Genomic DNA, 22,092 nt, shown 5'->3' with positions numbered 1-22,092 from the left:
GAGGTTGGAAAACTAATTATATTAGTTGAATTTATTAATAGTCTCATGCTTTGACTAAACTTTCTGAATGTGATACAGGTTTATGATTCATTTGTTATTAATAATGAATGAATGAACACATGAACAAATATTAATTTATAGTGTTGTCACTATCATGCGTTCTATTGTACATAAGTATAATGAGGTTTACAATGCAATAGGCTGTGATGATGTTCATCTGGAAAAAGCCTGCTCAGGAAAACTGAACTTTTGTGAATCCTTCTGAAAAGAACCTCTACACAGATGTAATGATAGAGACCTACAGTATAATAACTGCTTTTGGGGAGACAATGAACACTCTTTAACATTTTAATTAATACTTCAGTACTGAATAATGATCAATAAATTAAATATAAACTGGCACCACATTCAGAAAGTCTGCACAAAATAAGGACTACTACATATCTTGTACTTGTTCTGGGAAAGAGAGGTATGTTTCCAGTTTCCATGTCCGTATGCCCACGTGAGTTGTATCACACTTGACAAAAATAGTTATTTAAAAAAGAACAATGGGGGATCCAAGATGGTGGCAACCAGCGTACATCATATCTGAGAGGCCAAGGATCTGAAACTCTGAAATTGGTAAGTGGAGGGGCAGCTGAAGCCAGAACATCTACATTGCAGCTTCCTTGGTAAGAGGGGACAACACATGAGCTGAGACCATTTAGTTCCATGTCATCCAAGGACTCCTCTGGGGACTGAGAGTGGGAACAATCGATCCCTCTGCACTTTCCCTTCTCAGGTCTCCCTTCTCCTTAGCTGAGGCAGCCCACTGTGCCCTGCAGCTCCTAGCAGAGCACTCCCTGCTTCCTGACTAAGTCAGCAGGGGCAGGCCTCCTAAGTCCTCAGCGGCAGTTGCTGGCTATACCAGCCTTCCATGTCCCAGGTCTACAAGCAACTGTATTGGCCTTTCAGAGCCTCCCAGCAAGTGAATGTACCAGGTTCTCAGACCCTAAGTGGAGGGCAGCTGGATGTACAGGCCACCCAGCACTGCAGACTGGTGTAGGGTCTCCACAAAGCTTCCCATCAGACATCTGTACCTGCCTCCCACTTCTGCAGCTGTGGCTGGACTCCCAGTGGACTGTTTTACCATCTTCCAAGTTTTGCAGCTGCAGCACCACTGAGCTGATAGATCTCCTACACCCACATTTGCCCCAGCAGGGACACATCTGGGAGTAGAAAACAGGGGGAAACCCTGTGTTCTCTCATTAGACCAAAGAGAGAATGGTTATGCCTTCAAATGAGTGCCTGCAGAGCCCCACATCCAGGGTCTCTCTACTCTAGCAGCCAGACATCAGATCCCTCCCACCCACACACCCACTGTGGACAACATTGGTATTCTTGGGACAGTGTTCTCAACATGGAAGGACAAAATCTATATAAAGAACTAAGGAAGTTAGTTCTTTATATAGTTAGCAAAAAATCAAGTAATCCACTTAAAAAATGGAGTACAGAACTAAACAGAGAATTCTGAATAGAGGAATATTGAATGGCAGAGAAATACTTAAAAAAGTTAATCCTCACTAGCCTTTAAGGAAATGCATATGAAAAAGACCCTAAAATTTCACCTTACACGTATCAGAGTGGCTAAGATCAAAAACTCAAGAGACAACACATGCTGGAGAGGTTGTGGAGAAAGGGGAACCCGCCTCTACTGCTGGTGGGAATGTAAACTTCTACAACCACTCTGGAGAGCAATCTGGCACTTTCTCAGACAACTAGAAATAGCACTTCCTCAAGATCCAGATATACCACTCTTAGGCATATATTCAAATGAGGCTCAAGTATACAATAAGGACATTTGCTAAACAATTTTTGTAGCAGCCTTATTTGTAATAGCCAGAAGCTGGAAACAGCCCAGATGCCCCTCAGTGGAGGAAGGGAAGCACAAATTGTGGTATACCTACACAATGGAATATTACTCAGCAATAAGAAACAAGAAAATCATGATATATGCAGGTAAATGGTAGGAAGAAAAGACATTAAGAGCAGAAAGGGAAAAAGGCCAAGTAACAAAAAAAAAGGAAACCTATCAGAATCACACTAAACTTCTCAACAGAAACTAAGAGAGCCAGTATGGCCTGGACAGATGTCACGCATAATTTAAGGGATCACAAATACCAGCCTCCACTACTATACCCAATGAGGCTTTTGATCAACATAGATGGAGAAAAGAAAATATTCCATGACAAACTAAACTTAAACATAGCTACACAGCAACCCAGCCTTACAGGAGATGCTAGAAGGAAAACACCAATCCAATGAAAAGAACTACACAAAAGAAAACATATGATATAGATAACTGCACAACAAAAAATTAAAAGAATACATGCAAAAGAGCACAGTAACACCCCCAACTCCACAAGAAGAGAAACTAACATTCATTGGTCACTATTGTTTATCAACATCAATGGAATCAGCTCTCCAAAAAACAATTCAAAGAATCAAAGAAACCAAGATCTGGATATATGAGAAAATCAACAAAAGAGGTAAACCCTTAGCTAACTAACTAAAAGGCAGAGAGAAACTATACAAATTAACAAAATCATAAATGAAAGGGAGGACATAACAAGAGACACGGAGGACATCCAAACAATCATTAGGTCTTACTACAAAAGTATATACACCACAAAATTTGAAAATCTAAATAAAATGGACACTTTTCTTGTAGATTCCATTTACCAAAATTAAGTCAAGATAAGGTAATAGATTGAATAGTCCTATATCCCCTAGGAAATAGAAGCAGTCATCAAAAGTCTCCCTTCCAAAAAATGCCAAGGACCAGATGGTTTCAGCAAAGAATTCTACCAGACCTTCAAAGAAGAGTTCACTCCATTTCTCTTCAAACTATTCCACAAAATAGAAACAGAAAGAACATTACCAAACTCATTCTATGAAGCCACAGTCACCTTGATCCCTAAAACACTCAAAGATGCAACCAAAACAAGGGAATTTCAGCCCTATCTCTCCTGAACATTGATGCAAAAATAATCAAAAATTTCAAGCCAAATCCAAGAACACATAAAATATATCATACACCAAGACGTAATAGGCTTTATCCCAGGCATGGAGGGTGGTTCAATATATGGAAATCCATCAATGAAATTCACATATAAACGAACTGGATGAGAAAAACCACCTCATCATCTCCTTAGATTCTGAAAAAGCATTTGACAAAAATCCAACACCCATTCAAATTTAAACTCTTGGAGAGATCAGGAATACAGGCACATACCTAAACATAGTGAAGACAATATACAGCAGGCCTAGAGCCAACATCAAAATAAAAGCAGAGAAACTCCAATCAATCCTACTGAAAACAGGAACAAGGCAAGGTTACCCACTCCATACCTGTTCAACACTGTACTTGAAGTCCTAGCCAGAGCAATAAGAAAACTAAAGGAGAGAAGAGGATACAAATAAGAAGGGAAGAAGTTAAAGTATTGCTAATCACAGATGATATGATAGTACACATGAGTGACCCCAAAAATTCAACCAGAGAACTCCTTCAGCAAAGTGGCTGAATACAAAGTTAAGTTAAAATAATCAGAAGCCCTACTGTATACCAAAGACAAAAGGGCTGAGAAAGAAATTAGGGAAACACCACCATTTACTAATGACATGAAGTACCTTGGTATGACTCTAACCAAGCAAGTGAAAGACCACTTTGAAAAGAAAAACAACTACAAGTTCCTGAAGAAATAAATTGAAAAGGATATCAGAAGATGGAAAGACCTTCCATGCTCATGGATGCATAGGATTAACATACTGAAAATGGACATCCTGCTAAAAGCAATCTACAGATTCAAAGCATTTCCCTTCAAAATAGCAACATCAATCTTTGAAGACCTGCAAAAAACAATTCTCAACTACATATGGAAAAAGAAAAAAACCAAAATTGCCCAAATGATCCTATACAACAACAGTTCATCTGTAAGTTTCACCATCCTTGATCTCATGCTATACAACACAGCCATAGTAATAAAAACTACATGGTATTGGCATAAGATCAGAATAGTCGATCAATGTAACCAAATGGAAGACTCAGAAAAATACCCACACACCTCCAGTCACTTGATTTTTGACAAAGAATCCAAAAGCATACAATGTAAAAAAGACCAGCACCTTCAACAAATGGTGCTGGTCTCACTGGATATCTACCTGCAGGAAAATGCAAATAGATCCATACTACTCACTCTACAAAAAACGAAAGTCCAAGTACATCAAAGATATCAACATAAAACCAGACACACTAAATCAGTTAGAAGAAAAAGTAGTGGCAGAAAAGCCGACACAATCAGAAAGATATTTGGCAGAATAGGATACATGCATCTCTCACAAGACAAGAATGGAAATGAGATTCTTAAGGGGTACTACATGGAGAGAGGAGGGAGTTTTACTGGGATAGTAATAGAAAGACAGGTTGGAAGGAAAGAACTGAGGTCAAGATCAAATGAGCCAGAGAATAAAATAGAGCCTGAAGATTAGAAAAGACAGATGGAGTTAGTTTGAGACTATACAAAGCAATTAGGTGACAGCAGAAAAGCCAGATTTAATAAAGAAGCTAGGAGAGGAGTTTGAGCCAGAAAAGCTGAAATGAATCAGCCATCTATGAGATCAGAAAGAACAAGATAGGGTGTGTCTATTAAGCAGTAATTCTCAGAAGCCAAAAAACTCCTAGGCCTAAGGTAGGTTATATGGAACCTAGAATCTGCCCTGCCCAGGCCTAGGGTAGCACACAGAGGGGCAGTAATCTTTGGAGACCATGATTCCTAGCTTGAATAAAAGTCCTTTTTACAGTAATATCTGTTTAGCAAAGGTTTCACTGTCTTGATTCTTATCAAGCTGCCTTGAAAACAAAATAACATAGCTTACATTGAGGAACATGAGTTTGGGAGAATTTAATATTCCTTAATACTCTAGAATATTGGATCTTTACACTATTGCTTTTCTTTAAAACTCCTGGGACACATTGAAAATTTTTCACAGGCTAATTTATATCAGCTTCCATGAGATAATTACTTTACATAACTTCTCGAACTTTGACACTGTTCTTCAATATTCTGGTCTTCCCAATTGTAGCCTAAAATATATACCAGAAAGAGTTGATATTTTATTGAAAATTAGGGAAAATTTAACTTTCTCTTTTCAGTGAATTTTAGAAACATGATTGATTTACTCTTCCTCTTTCCAACTGAAATTACATAAGAGCATCATTGAGAAAAATCAACAACAGATGTCCACTTTACCTTAATAGTCAAAGAAAATTCACTGTCTTACCTATGGCTGTAAGGTGCTTGTAGGTCTCTATCATCACATCTTTGTAGAGACTCTTCTGGGAAGGATCCAGCAAGGCCCACTCTTCCCGAGTGAAGTACACATTCACATCATCATAGGTGATAGAATTCTAAATTATTCCAAATATGGGTATAAGTGAAAGCACAATAGTGGCAACAATGTAAAAGTATACTAAATTGACAATATATTCATATAATTCTGGTTTTGGTTCTTCCCGAACTTATCTCCTGACAGAGAAGTTCTGATGTACTCACCTGGTCATTTTAGAAATAAACTAAATGAGGAGGTTCATCTCATTAGGCACCGTTTAAATATAATTTAGCCTTACAAGAAAAATGTCAATTAACAGACATAAAGTAAGCAAGTCATGGATGTTGATTAACAGTACAGACCGCAGATGAGAGAAATTGTATGCACAATTACTAACTACAATAATTATGGACAAGCAGGATGTATTGGCTCATGACTTAAATTCCAGTAGTCAGGAAGCAGAGGTATGTGTATTTCATTGTGCTGCAAGCCTGTCTGGCCTCCAAAACAAATTTCATGACATCCAGATGAGGTAAAGTTAAGGCCTTTATCTGCTGCAAAAATCATTCAATTAAGAAAGATTCAAAGAACTCCATGGTATTTCTGAAGTTCCTACAAAGAATTATATACTCAATACAGTTCTGTATCTATCTTCCAGAAAGCTGAAGTGTCCCAGTTTAAACTCCAATATGAATGAGAACTTACTACAATGGAATGAGTGTTCAAACAGGTACAAATGCACAGGTGAAAACATTAGTACTGGAATAGTTGTTCATTAATAAGCAACATAAGGCAACTGAGGTGGATCAGCAATGAAAAGCTCTTGGTCTGGATATAAGTGGGCTCAATTGCCAGTGCTTATTTGGAGGATCACAACTACCCATTACTCAAAATTCTGAAGTTCTGAGGCCATCTTCTTACTATTGTGAGGACCAGGTACACAAGAGGTGCATAGTCACACATACAGGCAAAATACTACTGATGTTACTTCATTTAAATATTCAAAACAAACACAACAGGTAGGAAGAATGTCACACACCAGCAATCCAATGACTCACAATTCTTAGGCAGTATTAATGTCATGAATACATGACATCCTGAGACAAAGAATATACTCTCTGGCAAATATTAAAACATAAGTGTGGATTTGGATCAGTACAATAGCATATGCTAGGCCATGCTTGCATGGAGACTAAAGCGGTATACTGGGGATCTTCCCCAATATCGTTGTTACTACAAACCCAATTCTAAGAATCTTCCCTAGTGCTCCAACTGAACACATGTGGCTCTTTTCTCTCCATACCATCCAGTAAACATAACACCATGAATACACTAGCCAAGCAGGTCATTAAAATAGCAACACTCATCCAACACACTTTCTGAAACTTCAGAGTGCTAACAGAACCCCAAGAACAAAACTCCCACACATTAGATCAGTACTTAGTCCTATAATTGCCCCAAACCCAGGTACCTAGCACCAGTATAGGTATAGATTCAAGAATAGTCAGGTAATATGTCACCACCTGAGCTCAGCTATATCACCACAGCAGGGACTAACTATCTGAAAACTACAAAACTTTTTGCAGAAACATAAAGGAATATATCTTCTCATCATTACATGAAACATCCTCTATAATTGACCACATACTCAGACACAATGTAAGTTTTTAGAGCACATTGAAATAACATCCTGTATCCTATCAGACCACCCTGGTTTAAGGCTGGCTACATATAACATCAGAAAGTACACAAAGCTTACAAACTCATGGGAAGTAAATAACCTTTGACCAAGTGAAAAAAAAAAGGTTTCAAACAGAAATAAAACATTTGAAAAGCATAAAATTCATAGAAAATAAATACATATCACATGCAAACTCAAGGAAAATAATGAGGAATGAAAAGTGATACTAAGAGGAAACTTCATAGCACAAAGTGCCTACATGAAGATACTGGAGAACATTCGTACCATCCATTTAACAGCAGACCTGAAATGTCTAGAAAAAAAATATGTAGGCACACAAAAGGAATAGAGATCAAGAAATTATCAAACTGAGAGCAGAAAAAAAATATAAAGAGATGATAAAGAATCCAAAAAATAAAGGTTTGGGTTTTTGAGAAAATCAACAAGATGGAAACACTCTAATCAAACTAACTGAAAGAGAGAGAACATATCAAATTATAATATAAGTAATTGTATTCGGAATATTTGTTTCTTTAAAATCCCACTCATGTTATGTGAATGTGTTTTTCTTTTAACCCCAAGTGTGGAGCACGAGGCTGCTTCAGGTTGTCCACAGCTGTTATTTATGATTGTCTCTAGGAGGCCTGTGGTTTTGCCACCTGCACATAGTTATTTCTGAGTCTTCTGGAGAAGGTACACATGCAGAGCCATGAGAGGGCTTGGGGTCTTTGAAGAAGGAAGAAGCTGCTGCTCTTCCTGATGCTGTTTACCCACAATGCTTATCTGTTTGTCACTACTGGTTTGTTGGACTGCTGGATATCCTGGTGACTAACAGGCATTGCCCCAAAGAACCTGGCCACCCTAAACCTCACAGAGCAGATTACAGAGACCTATATCTCTTTCCCTTCTAGCTTTTATTCTTTTACCTAGCTGGGGTGTTAGCAGGAATAAGGTTTGGAAGGGAGGTAGAGTTTTAGAAATGAATAAATGAAACAGTTTTAATATAATAGTTCCATTTGCTGTTTGAGTGGACTTCTAGAATCCAGATAACAGAGACTGGTAATGCCCTAAAGAAGTCAATGACCCTAACCAGCATTTAGTAGCTATAGAGATACAAGCTCCTTGTTTGTACTAACCTGTTTCTCTCCTGTCTAGGGCAGTGGGGTGGAAGGGACGTTACATGCGGGAAGACTACCTCCTGAGTTAAAGCAAATTGCAAAATAGGATGTTTTGTTTAATGATTATCAATTGAACCACTAAAAGAGGTAACCAGAACCGCCCAAATATCAGAGGTAGCAGTTAATACCTGAACTTGGTGAGCTGTATAAGGCACTATTAAAGACTTTGGCTCCTTTCCAAAGTATGTAATGGCTGTTTTTAACCCACGAAGTGGAAGTTGAGCGACGGCATCCGGATACCATTTAATAATTTTTGTAGGAGAAGCATTGGGATGAACCCACACTAAGGGTCCATCTTGCCATAATACAGCAGTTGGTAAATGTTTAGTTTTAATGACACACAGGTCAAAGGCCTTAGTTTCATCTACACGTTTTAATTGGGCATCCTGTAAAGCGTTTTGTACCACTCGCAGGGCGTGGCTTGCAGCCGGTGTTAAGGCTCTGGGTGAAGAAATATGAACATCCCCTTCCAAAATATCAAATAGGGGCTTTAATTCAGTAGAAGGAATCTTTAAATAAAATTGAACAGTACCTGAACAACATGGTGGCAAACTTATAGTTTTACGCTCTTTATCTCCGGACCAGTATGGCGGCTGGCCACATGCAACTGAACTCAGCTGGAAATGTGACTGACAACACCAAGTATAGCCACTAGGTGTTGTTGATATAGTAAACACTGTGGAGCATCTATAATCCCCCACAACCAAAATTTTTTAGTGATTAAACAAGCTTTAAAATTAACTGCTTAACAGAACAATTTTAAACTGTAAAAATTATTTTAGCCATATTAAACCTATTAGCTAGAATTTTTTTCTTAAAAGAGCATAAAAAACATTTTGTAATGAACAATCACCAGTCTTTTAAATGAATTATATGGAGAGCACATGGGAGGCAGGGCCTCTTAGCCTGAATCAAAGATGGCGCCGGCCACGTAGGGCGGGGCCTCCTTGTCTGAACTAAAGATGGCGCCGGCCACATGGAAACCTCTGATACACCCTAAGGTCCCGCCCATTCTTCCCAAAGCCAAGATGGCTGCGCCCAGTTGCCAGCACGTGGAAGCCTCTGATGAAAGCCAAGATGGCTGCACCCAGTTACCAGCCACGTGGAAGCCTCTGATGAAAGCCAAGATGGCTGTGCCCAGGCATTTAGCAGGAATTTTAATCTTATTGGATAAAGAGGGCTTTTTATTGGGTTTTTTCTTTTCCTTTTATCTCTTTTTACCAGGGCGTTCTTTCCCTGACCTCTCTCTTCCGTGGCTTTAACGTCCACAGAAGGGTCTTTTTTCTTAGAGACATCCCTATCTCTATCCATTGGGGCCACTAACCTCGTCTCACGTCCTGATTCTGGCATGTCGTCTCGTATCCCCCCTATCCTTAACCTTTTGCTACTCCTTTTTCTTCCGAGGCAGCCCTTGAGTTTGCACGAGACCAAAAAAAGGAAAGCTATGGCGGCTATCACAGCAGAGAAGGCCATAAGGGCTTCTGCTAGCCGAAATGAGAAACGGGATAAGTCAAGATCAAACATGTCTTCCAGGACAAACCTTAATGTTGCGGTTCTGAATTCCTCCCCACTAACGGGGGCCCTCCTTACCCAGCACTGCTCCCAGGTTTCGGCACCAGATGTTGGGAGCCGCGTGAGCATTTCGCCGGCAGAAACGCAAGCGACCACAGGAATTCTTCCGCAACAAAATCTTTATTAGCCACCCGATGAAAGTAGAGGAGAGAGAGAGAGCCCCCGATGTGGCGCTGTTTATATAAGCCCGGATCGTACCTGAGTGATGTGTGAATACCCTGACTGGCTGCTCACTATTACCCCGCCTGATGACTTGGGCCCATCATGCTTAGCGGGCTTGTGACGTGTCAATACCCTGATTGGCTGCTCACTCTTACCCGGCGTGCTTACGCAATTCTTAGCGTGCTTACACAATCTTTAGTGTGCTTACGCAATCTGCGCATGCGCCCTGGAGATGTCAGCGCCACCTAGTGGCATCTGAGTCTCGGCTCTCCACATACATGCCTACAGATTCTTGATTTTTGACAAAGAAAACAATACCCTACAATGGAAAAAAGAGAGCATCTTCAAGAATTGGTGCTGGTCTAGCTGGATGTCTACATGTAGAAGAATGCAAATACATCTGTACTTTTCACCCTACACAAAACTATAGTTCACCTGGATGAAAGTCCTCAACATAAAAGTAGACACACTAAGTCTCTTAAAAGAAAAGTTAGGGAAGAGCCTTGAACTCATTGGCAAAGGAGACAACTCCCTGAACAGAACACCAACAGCACAGACTCTTAGAGCAACAGTAAACAAATGGGACTTCATGAAACTGAAAATCTCATGTAAAGCAAAGGATACTGTCATCAGAACAAAATGACAAGCTAAACACAACCTATATTTGATAGACGGATAATATCCATAATATATAAAGAACTCAAGAATTTAAACAACAGCAAAGCAGTTTTTAAAATGGGGTACAGAGCTACTCAGAGAATTCTAACAGAGGACTATCAAATGGCAGGGAATCACTTAAAGACATGCTCAACATTCTTAGTCATCAAGGAAATGCAAATCAAAACAATCCTGAGATTCCACCTTACACCCATCAGAATGACTAAGTTTAAAAACTCAAGTGAGAACACATGCTAAAGAGGATGTGGAGAAAGGAGAACTCTCTGACATAGCTGGCAGGAATGTAAACATGTACAACCTCTTTGAACATCATTCTGGCATTTTCCCAGAAAATTAGCAATAGTGCTACCTCAAGATCCAGCTAGACCATTCCTGGGTATATATTTGAAAGATGCTCAACCATACAACAAGGACATTTTGTTCAACTATATTCATTGCAGCTTTATTCATAATAGCAAGTTTCTTGAAATACCTTGGTTGTCCATCAACAGAGGAATGGATGAAGAAATTGTGGTACATTTCCACAATGGAATATTACTCAGCCATTAAAAATGAGAAAATCATGAAATTTTCAGGCATATGGAGAGCACAAGAAAAGATGATCCTAAATCAGGTAACCTAGAAGCAGAAAGACACCAAGGTATATACTTACTTATAAGTGGATATTAGACATATGATATGGGATAAACATACTAAAACACATATTTCTAAAGAAGGTAAACAACAAGGATCCTAGGGAAGAGGCTTGATCTTCATTCAGAAGAGCAAACAGGATAGACATAGAAAATAGGAGAAGACAGGGAACAGAACAGGAGCCCTCCATAGGGTCCTCTGAAAGACTCTAGTCAGCAGGGTATCAAAGCAGATGCTGAGACTAATTGCCAAATTTTGGGCAGAGTGCAGGGAATCTTATGAAACAAGGCAGAGAGAGAAAGACCTGGAGGTGTCAGGAGATCCACAAGGAGATCAACAGAGCCAAAAAAATCATGGGCCGGGGGCCTGCAGAGACTGATGAATCAACCATGGACTCTGCATGGAGAGGACCTAGACCCCAGGTATAAATTTTGTGGGTATTTAGTATTGCCTTTTCTGTTGCTGTGAAGAAACACAGTGTCTAAGGCAACTTTTATAATAAAGTTTCCCTTGGCTTATGGCTCCAGAGGGATATGGGATCACTATGAAAGTGATGTGACAGCAAGTTTCAGATCTGGCAGCTGAAGAACTCACATCTTCATCTTGAGGCATGAAGCAGAGAAGGAAACTGGAAATGCTGTGGGGATGTAAACTCTCAAAGCCCACCTCATGTTACTTCAGCAGGACAGCATTTCTGAATTCTTCCCAAATGGCACCACCAACTGAGAAGGATTACTCTCTCTGACATCAAGCCTACATGCCTGTTTCCTGTTACACGAGCCAATTCATGAGGAAGAAAAACTCTTTAAGTCAACCTTTAGAGGCATCAGAATCTGGGTTACAGAAAGGAATGCATAGGCAGTATCCTAGCAACTGAATCTCCAGTGGGCAGGAAAAGAATGTAGTGAAGCTCGTTCCTTTCCCCAGGTGGCCAGACTTGTCTGCACCTGGCTGGCTTTTCTTCAGGCTTGTGCTTTAACTTTAAACCAATGCCCAAAATTCTTTGGTGTCTCAAGGTCACATGTTTAGTAAAAATCAGGTGATACCCAGAGAGCTTATTGACAGCAGAAAGTTTATGGATGCCTCCATTTTCTTCTATGCAACAATAACCAAGAAGTCACATGGCATTTACCTTTTCATGAAATCGTTAGTAAAGAACATGGCAAATTCATGGTTGCCTCCATGGTGGTAAGGTTACTAGCCAAAAGATGATCAAACCACATGATTCCATTGTGCTCAAGGTCAATGGGGTGGTTTGAAAAAGAATGGCCCACACATGTTCATGTATTTCAATGTTTGACAAATTGGCAGTGCCAAGGTTGAGTAGTGGGGCCTTGTTGCAGGGGGTATGGCCTTGTTGGAGGAAGTATGTCACTGGGAAAGTGGGATTTGACTTCTCATATGCTCAACCAGGCCTAGGGTGACTCTGCAGCTGGCTGATCAAGATCTAGAACTGTCACCTCCTTCTCCAGCCCCATCTCTGCCTGCCCACTGCCATGTTTCCCTCCATGGTAATCATGAACTAAACCTCTGCAAATGTCAGCCAGCTCCTATTCAATCTTTTTCCTTTCTATGTGCATCCAAGGTCACCGCATGTTTTCATAGCAACAAAATCATAGGAAGAGTTAGCTCACCTTCAATGGATGGTGAGCTCAACACTCATTAGTCACATGGCCCTGTGGGATACATGGTTTAGATGACTCCAGTCAGACTCCCTTTTCTTTATAAAACCATGTTAGTTTGTCCTGGATACAGGAGGAGAAGATTTCTATGGCTGGGGTAATTAGGCATGGAACAAAGGAAAGAATTCTGTTGTCTCAATCAGAAACTGTGGAGTCCACATATTTTAGCACAGGAACTGCAACTGTGGAAGCAAAGCCTTGTCATTCAGGGGTTTTACCTCTTCAGACCCCAGGTACAAGAGGTTTCTAGACCCCACTGTATTGTGGTTGACTGTGATGGGGCTGAGCTCAGATGGTTCTGGGACCTTTTATATGATCTGGAATTTAATACATTGGGAAACAAGCTTTCTGAAATAGTTTATCATAAGTAAAATATTGGTTGTGTGTGTGTGTGTGTGTGTGTGTGTGTGTGTGTCACTTTTGCTCAGAAAAGCATTGCCTTATGGCATTGAAGACAGTCAAAATTAACCACCCAAGAGACTGCCATTAACTGCAGAGCTGACCTAAATGTTGCCATCTTTTTCTGTGAGGACTGGTAGGGAGGGAAATTACAGATAATGATACACACAAAGAGGAGAGAGACTTGAACTAAAGTATGAAGCCTGGATAAAAACCTACGTTGGAAAACTTGCAGTGTTCAATCTCTCCCTAGTCAGCGTAGGTCAGGGGAGATGAAGGAAGCCTGTCACAGAGCAGGAGGAGTTGGCTCCCCTGTGCCAACAAGAAATGATTTCTCTCTTCAGTTTGTTTCTACTTTCTTTTTCTCTAGAGCTATCTCTTCCTTGGTGGCTCACCCATGTTTGTTTACATTTTGCTGAATGTCTTTTTATAAGATTTCTTGCACCCAAATTTCATATGAAGCACATGTCTCAACCCTGAGATGACCCAATTACCAAAACAGGACTTTTTGGTTCCCCACAGCATTTCTTAATTTTGGTGTATGCACAGATGGTTCGTGCGGCCCTGCTAATTTCCTTGGACCACAGTCACTGTAATGTCTAGAGACCTGCACCCCAGGGGTTCCTTTACTCAGATGGAGAATTCTCAAGGTACAAGGCCATTACAGAAGCTGGTGGGAGGCATTTATCTTCAGAGGATGATTCAGGTGTTTCCTTAACTGACTTACCTTCTCACACTAAAATATGAATTACTACAAATAATTGCCTGGACAAGACTACCTTTTCACTTCATCAGGAGGATGTGCTTGTTAAAAGGGAACGTACCTATTTGGGAGAACAGCTCCTCAATAGCAAATGCACTTTGTTTTATCCTAAGGAATGTGATGGTGACTGAGTTTTTTTCTTCAAAATTTGTGGTCAGAGCTCATAATCTCCTTCACAATGTGAGTATGAAAGGAACTGGTGCATATGGAAAGAAGGAGGAAGGGGAAGGAAGACACTGCTCCAGGAAAAGAAAGTTCACTGATCCGGTCATCAAACAACTATAATTCAGACATGTTCCTGGGAAGGAAGAATATTATGCTGGATGAAGGACATGTTGAGATTTGAATTCCATATGTTAAATACAAGTTTTATACTCTTTGAGAGAAAAGACTTATGGTTGATATTTCTTTTCATATTTATTTTTAATTTTTGTATTCATTTTACATCCCAATCACAGTCCTCTCCCTCCTCTCCTTCCTATGGCTCCTTCTCACCCTATTTGTCCTTCCCCTTGTCCTCAAAAAAGGGAGCCTCTTTCCAGCACTGACACATCAATTCATATCAAGACTGAACTCCTCCTCATCCTCAGGACAGGCAAAGCAGCCTGGTAAAGATGAAGCAGTGAAAATCAGGCAACACATTTATGTCATAGAAAGCACTTATTTCTTACAAGCATCTGTGTAGCTGCATCTGTAGAAACCAGAGATTAACAGGAGAAGCATAGCAGGCTATTCTGATCTGCCCCATGTCTGGAGAAAACTCTAGAGATGAATGCCTCTCTATCTGGGAAATAAAATCTCAGTTCCTGAAAAGTCAGTAACCCATTTCTTGGCATATCTGCGTTTTTCAATTGTTGCTGTGTTAGCTTGTGGTTTTCTTAGTAAGATGATTGAGATGGCTAATACATTGGTTTTAAATTGTTAAAAATTCTTATACCTTGTCTGTGTGCGCTCATTGGCTTTAGCTGTCAATGTTACATAGCTTAGCATGATCTGAGGTAGTACCAACTGGGGGTTCCTCAGATGACAATCACTTGTGGCTATGTTTGTGGGTGAATACAGTGGTTGTGAATTCAGTGGCAAACCCCAGGCACTGATGGTCGAAATTTACCTCAACACGTGGCCTGGGCTGGTTAAGAAAACTTACATAGAAGTAGACAGTGACCTTGTAAAAGAACATAGCAACAAAAGTGTTCCACCATAATCCATGCCTTCATTTGATAGCCTGAGTTTCTTTCCTGAGCTCCCTCAATGTTTGGGGCCTGCCAGCATCAGCCAAAGAAGCCAACTTATCACCTGAGTCATTTTCCATTAGTGGAGTTAATGACAGCAACAGAGAAGAAAGGAAGAACAAAATTTGTACCCTCAAAATATGCTTGTCATTGTCAGAAAATCCAAGTATTGTTGTTTTTACCAATACACAATATATAAGAAATCTAGATATCAAAAGCCACTTTATGTTTAACATGGAGCTTAATGTTTTATTCCAGGAAGTACTGAAAGAAGGGAGTGGCGAGAGAAATACAGGTCATGGAGGTCAAGGTAAGGAAGATTCAGTGGAAAATAGACTCAATGAAAAGTTGGCTAGAGGTTACATGATGATTTGAATGATGATGGCCCAATATGCTTATGCAATTGAAAGCTTGGTACTCAGCTAATGGAACTGACTGAGGAAAATTAAGAGATAATGGAATCATTGGATGGGGTGTGTCCCTCTCTGGAGTCTAAGTATGGCTCCATTTCAAAAAGAATATGGTGAGAAGGACAACCTGGTCACCACACAATCTTCTATTTTCTGAGTTATGGGGCCATGTGAGGGCACTGTGCTGGTGGAGTTCATGGAGATATGTGCATGTTTGAATGTGTATGTATGTGTGTGAGAGACAGAGAGAGAACAATCACCCAAAGGGTCTGGGACTGTGTTGAGCCCCTTGGAAGATGTAAATGTTACAGGTATCTAAGGGCCCCAGTCTGTGTGTGAATCTCTCAGTCAGAAGAACAGGGAGGTTGTGTCCATGGAAGATAGGATTCAGCCTTATCTTTTGTGAAGTCCTGAGTGAGTTTTCCTAAATACAGAGCCATCTCATCAGCCCTTAGAAAGCAACATTTTAAAGCTTTGTATGTGTTTCTTTTATTTGGATGTTTTGCATTCACCTGTCTGTGTGTCTTAACTGCAAAGGCCAAAGAGGACATCAGATCCCTTGGGGATGCATTTACAGCTTATGCTTAGCTAGCTTGTGATTCCTGAAATGGAACCTGTCTTCTATAACACCACCCAGAGCTATTAACTCCTATGCCCTCTATAACCAATTTTTATTTGAATTTAATTTTACAGATTTTAATTAAAATATATTAAATCATTTCCCCTATTTTTGTCCTTTCTCCACCCCATTTCAAATTCTTTCCTTCCAATGTCTTAAAAAAGAATGTGTGAATAAGTATGGATCGATGTATAGAAACAAAACTTAGTCCATTTATATGGCATGTGTGGGTAAGGGGTTTTGTGCTTAACCCTTTCTATAGGGTATATAAATAAGGAACTCACCACTTCCTGAGGCTAATTCTCCCACTTCCAAGAGTATTCTAATCTTCAATGCCCAAAATAATTCTAACTCTGAAGTGACCTGACCTGTCTTGGACAGGAAACATTAGCAAGCAAGGGGTGGCAAATTCCTTAGGTAACACATAGTGCTGGCATGGACTGGATGTTATGGGGCTGTAGGGAGGACTATGGACATTGGTCTTATCCAATCAGTCTCTGTTTCCATTATGGACCTACCATTATATCATTGACCTTGGATATTTGCTAGGATGACATTGAAATCTTCAAGTTCCTGCCTCCTCTTTCTAAACACCATGACTATAGGCCTGTGTTACCAAGCCTGGCTTAGGTGGTTTCAACCTCAGTGACTTAGTAGAATGTTGAGATGAGTGTAATGAGTGTTGACACATAGGTATACATACTTATGTCTGTGAGGCAACTGTTCACTATATGTTGACTAAGGACAGAACTCCGATTTACTATGATGAGTGATAAAAAACTCAATGTTAAAGAAAAAAATATTTTTCTTTATAATTATAGGAGAGGATTTTAAGCCAAACAACTGTAACTGAAGAAAGATTTTTTTTCTCTCTTACTGGAGTTAAGACCAGAGCCTGTGTCCTGCCTACCATGACCATTTGAACTCAGCGATTCATTCTCTATAAGAACATTGAAAGAACTCAGTTACTGAGGAAGACCGTACCCAACTATACTGCAGGCACTAGGAAGGCAAGGTAAGCAGATCTAGTATGTATACTAAGTTCCATGTAGGCCTGAGATTCATGTTGAGACTATTCTTTTAAATTAAAAAAAAAAGAAATCAATGATTGAAAATGAAATCATCTTTAATTACTTATTTATTACAATTTATTCATTTTGTGTCCTGCCTGTATCCCCTTCCAAACCACCCATTCTCACCCACTTTCCAACTTCCCATATGCACTTTCCCTACTTCACTGATAAGGAGCTAGGGAAAAAAGAAAAAAAAATGGTTAAAACACAAATTATTAATGAAAACTGGAAACATATTAACATATTTCTTCATTGTGACTAATTTTGTCCAGTGATGAATATATAAGGTTTCACTTTATCTTTCTTCCCACAGGTGAAATTTGCTAATTGAAGACATGATGAAGCATTTAAACACAGGCTTATCACAAACAGTTCTCAGAGGCTTCGCAGTTCCAAAGGAACTGCAGGGAAGCTCTCATGCAGAAAACATAAGTGTGGCAAGTGAAGTATGTGTAGAGAGAAAGAGAGTCAGAAGGAGCAAAAGAAATAGAGAGAGAACACACAGAGAGTAAACAGAAAGCAGAAAAGAAACAAAGAAAGGAAGAGTGAGAGAAGAAAAGCATATAGAAGAAAACAAAATATCTAGCTATATGGGGAAGAGCCTCTGGGAGAGCTGAAGCCTATTCTACAGGACTGGAAAGTTAACGGTAGTGGTTGAGTATGGCAATCATGCCTTTTAGAAGGTAGGGACTGAGGGATGCTGGGAGAACCTGGAAGCCAGATCCCCTTCTGTCAAAAAGGCACCTCAGCAGCTTTTCTCAGGTGTGAAGTACAACATATTGTACCTAATTCACCCTTTAGGTTTAATATGTTTAGACAGCAGGTAAGAGATACACAACTCAGTAATATAACCAAGCCATGTATTAAAAACTTCCCATCTGTAAATTTCTCCTCCATGCTCAGCTTATGTCTCTCCTGCAAGGTATTCAAAGAATGACATAATGTTATTGAGCAGAAAATACCTCATCTACAGGAATAGGTCTTTTGAACAATGACATTTCAGAGGAGATCAGAATTTCATGGAGTTCATTGATTGACTAGATATTCACCCAAGGGAGATATAGGAATGTTTATTCAGAATATCCTTATTCCTGCTAGGCAGAGAGATTACAGGGATGACAGAGTGGGGACTGAGGAGATTTAAACTCCTATTTGAGAGCCTAATAGTGGCCTGCTTGGTATTCTGACTAACAAGTACACATGTCTGAGAAGACAAAAGAAGAGGGGAAGAACTGGAGAATTGACTCACCATAGCTGAGTAGATACAGAGAATACAGTAGGAGGCAGCTTGTCCTCAGGTTGTCTAAAGCGGGCAACCAGACCTCAATCATCATATTTAGATGGCCAAAGGAGATGGGACAAAGTTGTGTCCCACTCTGTACATATCTGCCATGGCCTCAAACCCCATGAACCTTAAACACACACACCAGAAGTGGTTCTATTTTAGTAATTATCCTTGCTGTTACATTATCTAGAACCTTTTTTTACATATTTCCTATAGAACATAGTACTTCAAGATGAAATGACAAACGGATAATTAGCAGAAACATACAGAATCATGGAACATCAAATTATATATACATATTTATATCACATCATGCTATGTAGTGAGATGCAGTCAATTGCTAATTATACCACATTCATCAGCTTTCTTTTCAGTATCAATCATTCATGAAAGTGAAGCCTATAGAAATGAACAAAGATTTTATCATACTAAATACATTCATAAGGTTTTCTCTCTAGTAGGATTTTATTCCTGGCTTTGAAAAAAAAATGTGACATGCAAAGGCTTTACTGGTAATATTCAGAGAGTTTCACTCCAGTATGAAATCTTTCAAGCTTTTGGAGATCACAGCAATATTCAAATGCTTTACCACATTGAGTACATTCCTAGGGTTTCTCTGAAGTATGAATTCTTTTATGCCTCTGGAGACCACTACAACTTGCAAAGGCTGTATCACATTGATTACATTCATAGGGTTTCTCTCCAGTATGTGTTCTTTTATGCACCTGAAGATTACTGTAGTGTGAAAAGGCTTTCCCACACTGATTACATCCATAGGGTTTCTCTCCAGTATGTGTTCTTTTATGCACATGGAGACTACCGGGGTGTAAAAAGGCTTTATCACACTGATTGCATTTGTAGGGTTTCTCTCCAGTATGTGTTCTTTTATGCACATGGAGAGTACTGGGGTGTGAAAAGGCTTTACCACACTCACTACATTTGTAAGGTTTCTCTCCAGTATGTGTTCTTTTATGCCTTTGGAGACTACTGGGTTGTGAAAAGGCTTTCCCACACTGATTACATTTGTAGGGTTTCTCTCCAGTATGTGTTCTTTTATGCTTTTTGAGACTACTGGGTTGTGAAAAGGCTTTCCCACACTGATTACATTTGTAGGGTTTCTCTCCAGTATGTGTTCTTTTATGCACATGGAAACCACTAGGTTGAGAAAAGGCTTTACCACACTGATTACATTTGTAGGGTTTCTCTCCAGTATGTGTTCTTTTATGCACATGGAGACCACTAGGTTGTGAAAAGGCTTTACCACACTGATTACATCCATAGGGTTTCTCTCCAGTATGTGTTCCTTTGTGCACCTGGAGAATACTAGTGTTTGAAAAGGCTTTCCCGCACTGAATGCATTTGTAGGGTTTCTCTCCAGTATGTGTTCTTTTATGCACCTGGAGATTACTGTGGTGTGAAAAGGCTTTACCACACTCATTACATTTGTAGGGTTTCTCTCCAGTATGTGTTCTTTTATGCCTTTGGAGACTACTGGGGCATGAGAAGGCATTACTACTTTGGTTACATTCATAAAGTTTCTCTCTAGTATGTGTTCTTTTATGCATTTGGAGAATACCCTGTTGTGAAAAGGCTTGACAACAATGATTATAGTCACAGGACTGCTTTCCAGTATGAGTACTTTCAGGCTTTCGGAGATCACTGCAACATACAAAGGCTTTATCACATTGATTACATTGGTATGGTTTCACTCCTGTTTGTGTTCTTTTATGCATTTGGAGATTTCCATGTTGGGAAAAGATTTTCTCACCCTCATTCCATTCATAGGGTTTCTCTCCAGCATGTGTTTTTCTGTGTAGGTGGAGTTTACTGTGTTGCAAAAAGCCTTTACCACATTGATTATATTCGCATGGTTTCTCTCCACTCTGATTCCTTTTATGCCTTTGAAGATCAGTGTGATGTGTGAAGGCTTTACCACACTGGTTACTTTCATAGGGTTTCCCATAAACATGTGTTCTTTCATTCCTGCAAAGATAATTAGGATATGTGTAAGCTTTACCATAATCATTACAATGATGATCTATTTGTCAGTGTAAATTAAGGTTGCAATTTGGCATAACTGTAAAATAAAGGTTCATATTTACATTTTATCCCTTTGTTTACATTCATAGTTTCCCCCTTGATTGTGGGTGTTTTGTACCCTACAAGATACCATTGATCGGGAGAAACTTTATTACATGCCTCACTTATAGCATCATTTTTCCATAAGTGGTTCATCACATATTTAAAAAGACCTAGAAGAACTCAGCTTTATCACAGTGAATGCATTCATTTAGTTGTGGTCATACTGATTTTGTAAAGTGAACCATCATAAACACAACAATTTCCAGAGGGCTTGTAATCATAGTGATTTTTTGTAGTGTGATTTATTTGACTTTATTTTCAATGAGTTTGGAAAACTAATTAAGTAATTAGTTTAATTATTAAAAATCCCCTACTCAGACTAGACTTTGTGAATGTGATACAAGTTCATGATTTATTTGTTATTAATAATGAATATATGAAAACATGAACAAATATTAATTTATACTGTGGTCACTATCATGTGTTTTATTGTACACGGGTATAGTGAAATTTAGAATGCAATAACTTATGATAATATACATCAGGAAAAAGCCCACTCAGGAAAAGTGAGCTTTGGTGAATACTTCCCAAAAGTACCTCTACACAGATGTAATGATGGAGACCTACAAGATCATCACTGCTACTGGGGAGACAATGAATGCTCTTTAATATTTCATTAATAATTTATTTATGAATGATGATTAATAAATTAAATATAAATTTGTACCACATTCAGAAAATTTGCACAAAATAAGGACTACTACACATCTTCTACTTGTTCTGGGAAAGAGAGGTATGTTTCTATTTTCCATATCCGTATGCTCACGTGAGTTGTATCACACTTGACAAAAAATAGTTATTTAAAAAAGAACAATGGGGGATCCAAGATGGTGGCAACCAGAGTACATCATATCTGAGAGGCCGAGGATCTGAAACTCTGAAATTGGTGAGTGGAGAGGCAGCTAAAGCCAGAACATCTACATTGCGGCTTCCTTGGCAAGAGGGGACAACACATGAGCTGAGACCATTTAGATCCATGTCATCCAAGGACTCCTCTGGGGACTGAGAGTGGGAACATTCGATCCCTCTGCACTTTCCCTTGTCAGGTCTCCCTTCTCCTTAGCCGAGGCAGCCCACAGTACCCCGCAGCTCCTAGCAGAACACTCCCTGCTTCCTGACTAAGTCAGCAGGGGCAGGCCTCCTAAGTCCTCAGTGGCAGCTGCTGGCTATACCAGCCTTCCATGTCCCAGGTCCACAAGCAACTGTATTGGCCCTT

The 22,092-nt window shown here is 39.6% G+C and overlaps 1 protein-coding gene across 1 annotated transcript; it reads right to left on the bottom strand.

The window, feature by feature from the left end:
- Positions 1 to 19,690: 19,690 nt before the first annotated feature.
- On the bottom strand, positions 19,691 to 22,059 carry LOC132651402 (zinc finger protein 120-like; the record flags this gene model as incomplete). Its single annotated transcript, XM_060376614.1, has 4 exons — positions 22,049 to 22,059; positions 20,503 to 20,717; positions 20,311 to 20,393; positions 19,691 to 19,933 (listed from the first exon to the last, which is right to left on the bottom strand). Coding segments are annotated over exons 1-4 (552 nt in total), but the record flags the coding sequence as incomplete, so codon positions are not given.
- Between the last annotated feature and the right edge of the window lie 33 nt (positions 22,060 to 22,092).

The sequence above is a fragment of the Meriones unguiculatus genome (genome assembly GCF_030254825.1).
Source record: "Meriones unguiculatus strain TT.TT164.6M chromosome 13 unlocalized genomic scaffold, Bangor_MerUng_6.1 Chr13_unordered_Scaffold_70, whole genome shotgun sequence".
Classification (NCBI taxonomy): domain Eukaryota; kingdom Metazoa; phylum Chordata; class Mammalia; order Rodentia; family Muridae; genus Meriones; species Meriones unguiculatus.
This window is presented reverse-complemented; position numbering and strand designations above follow the sequence as displayed.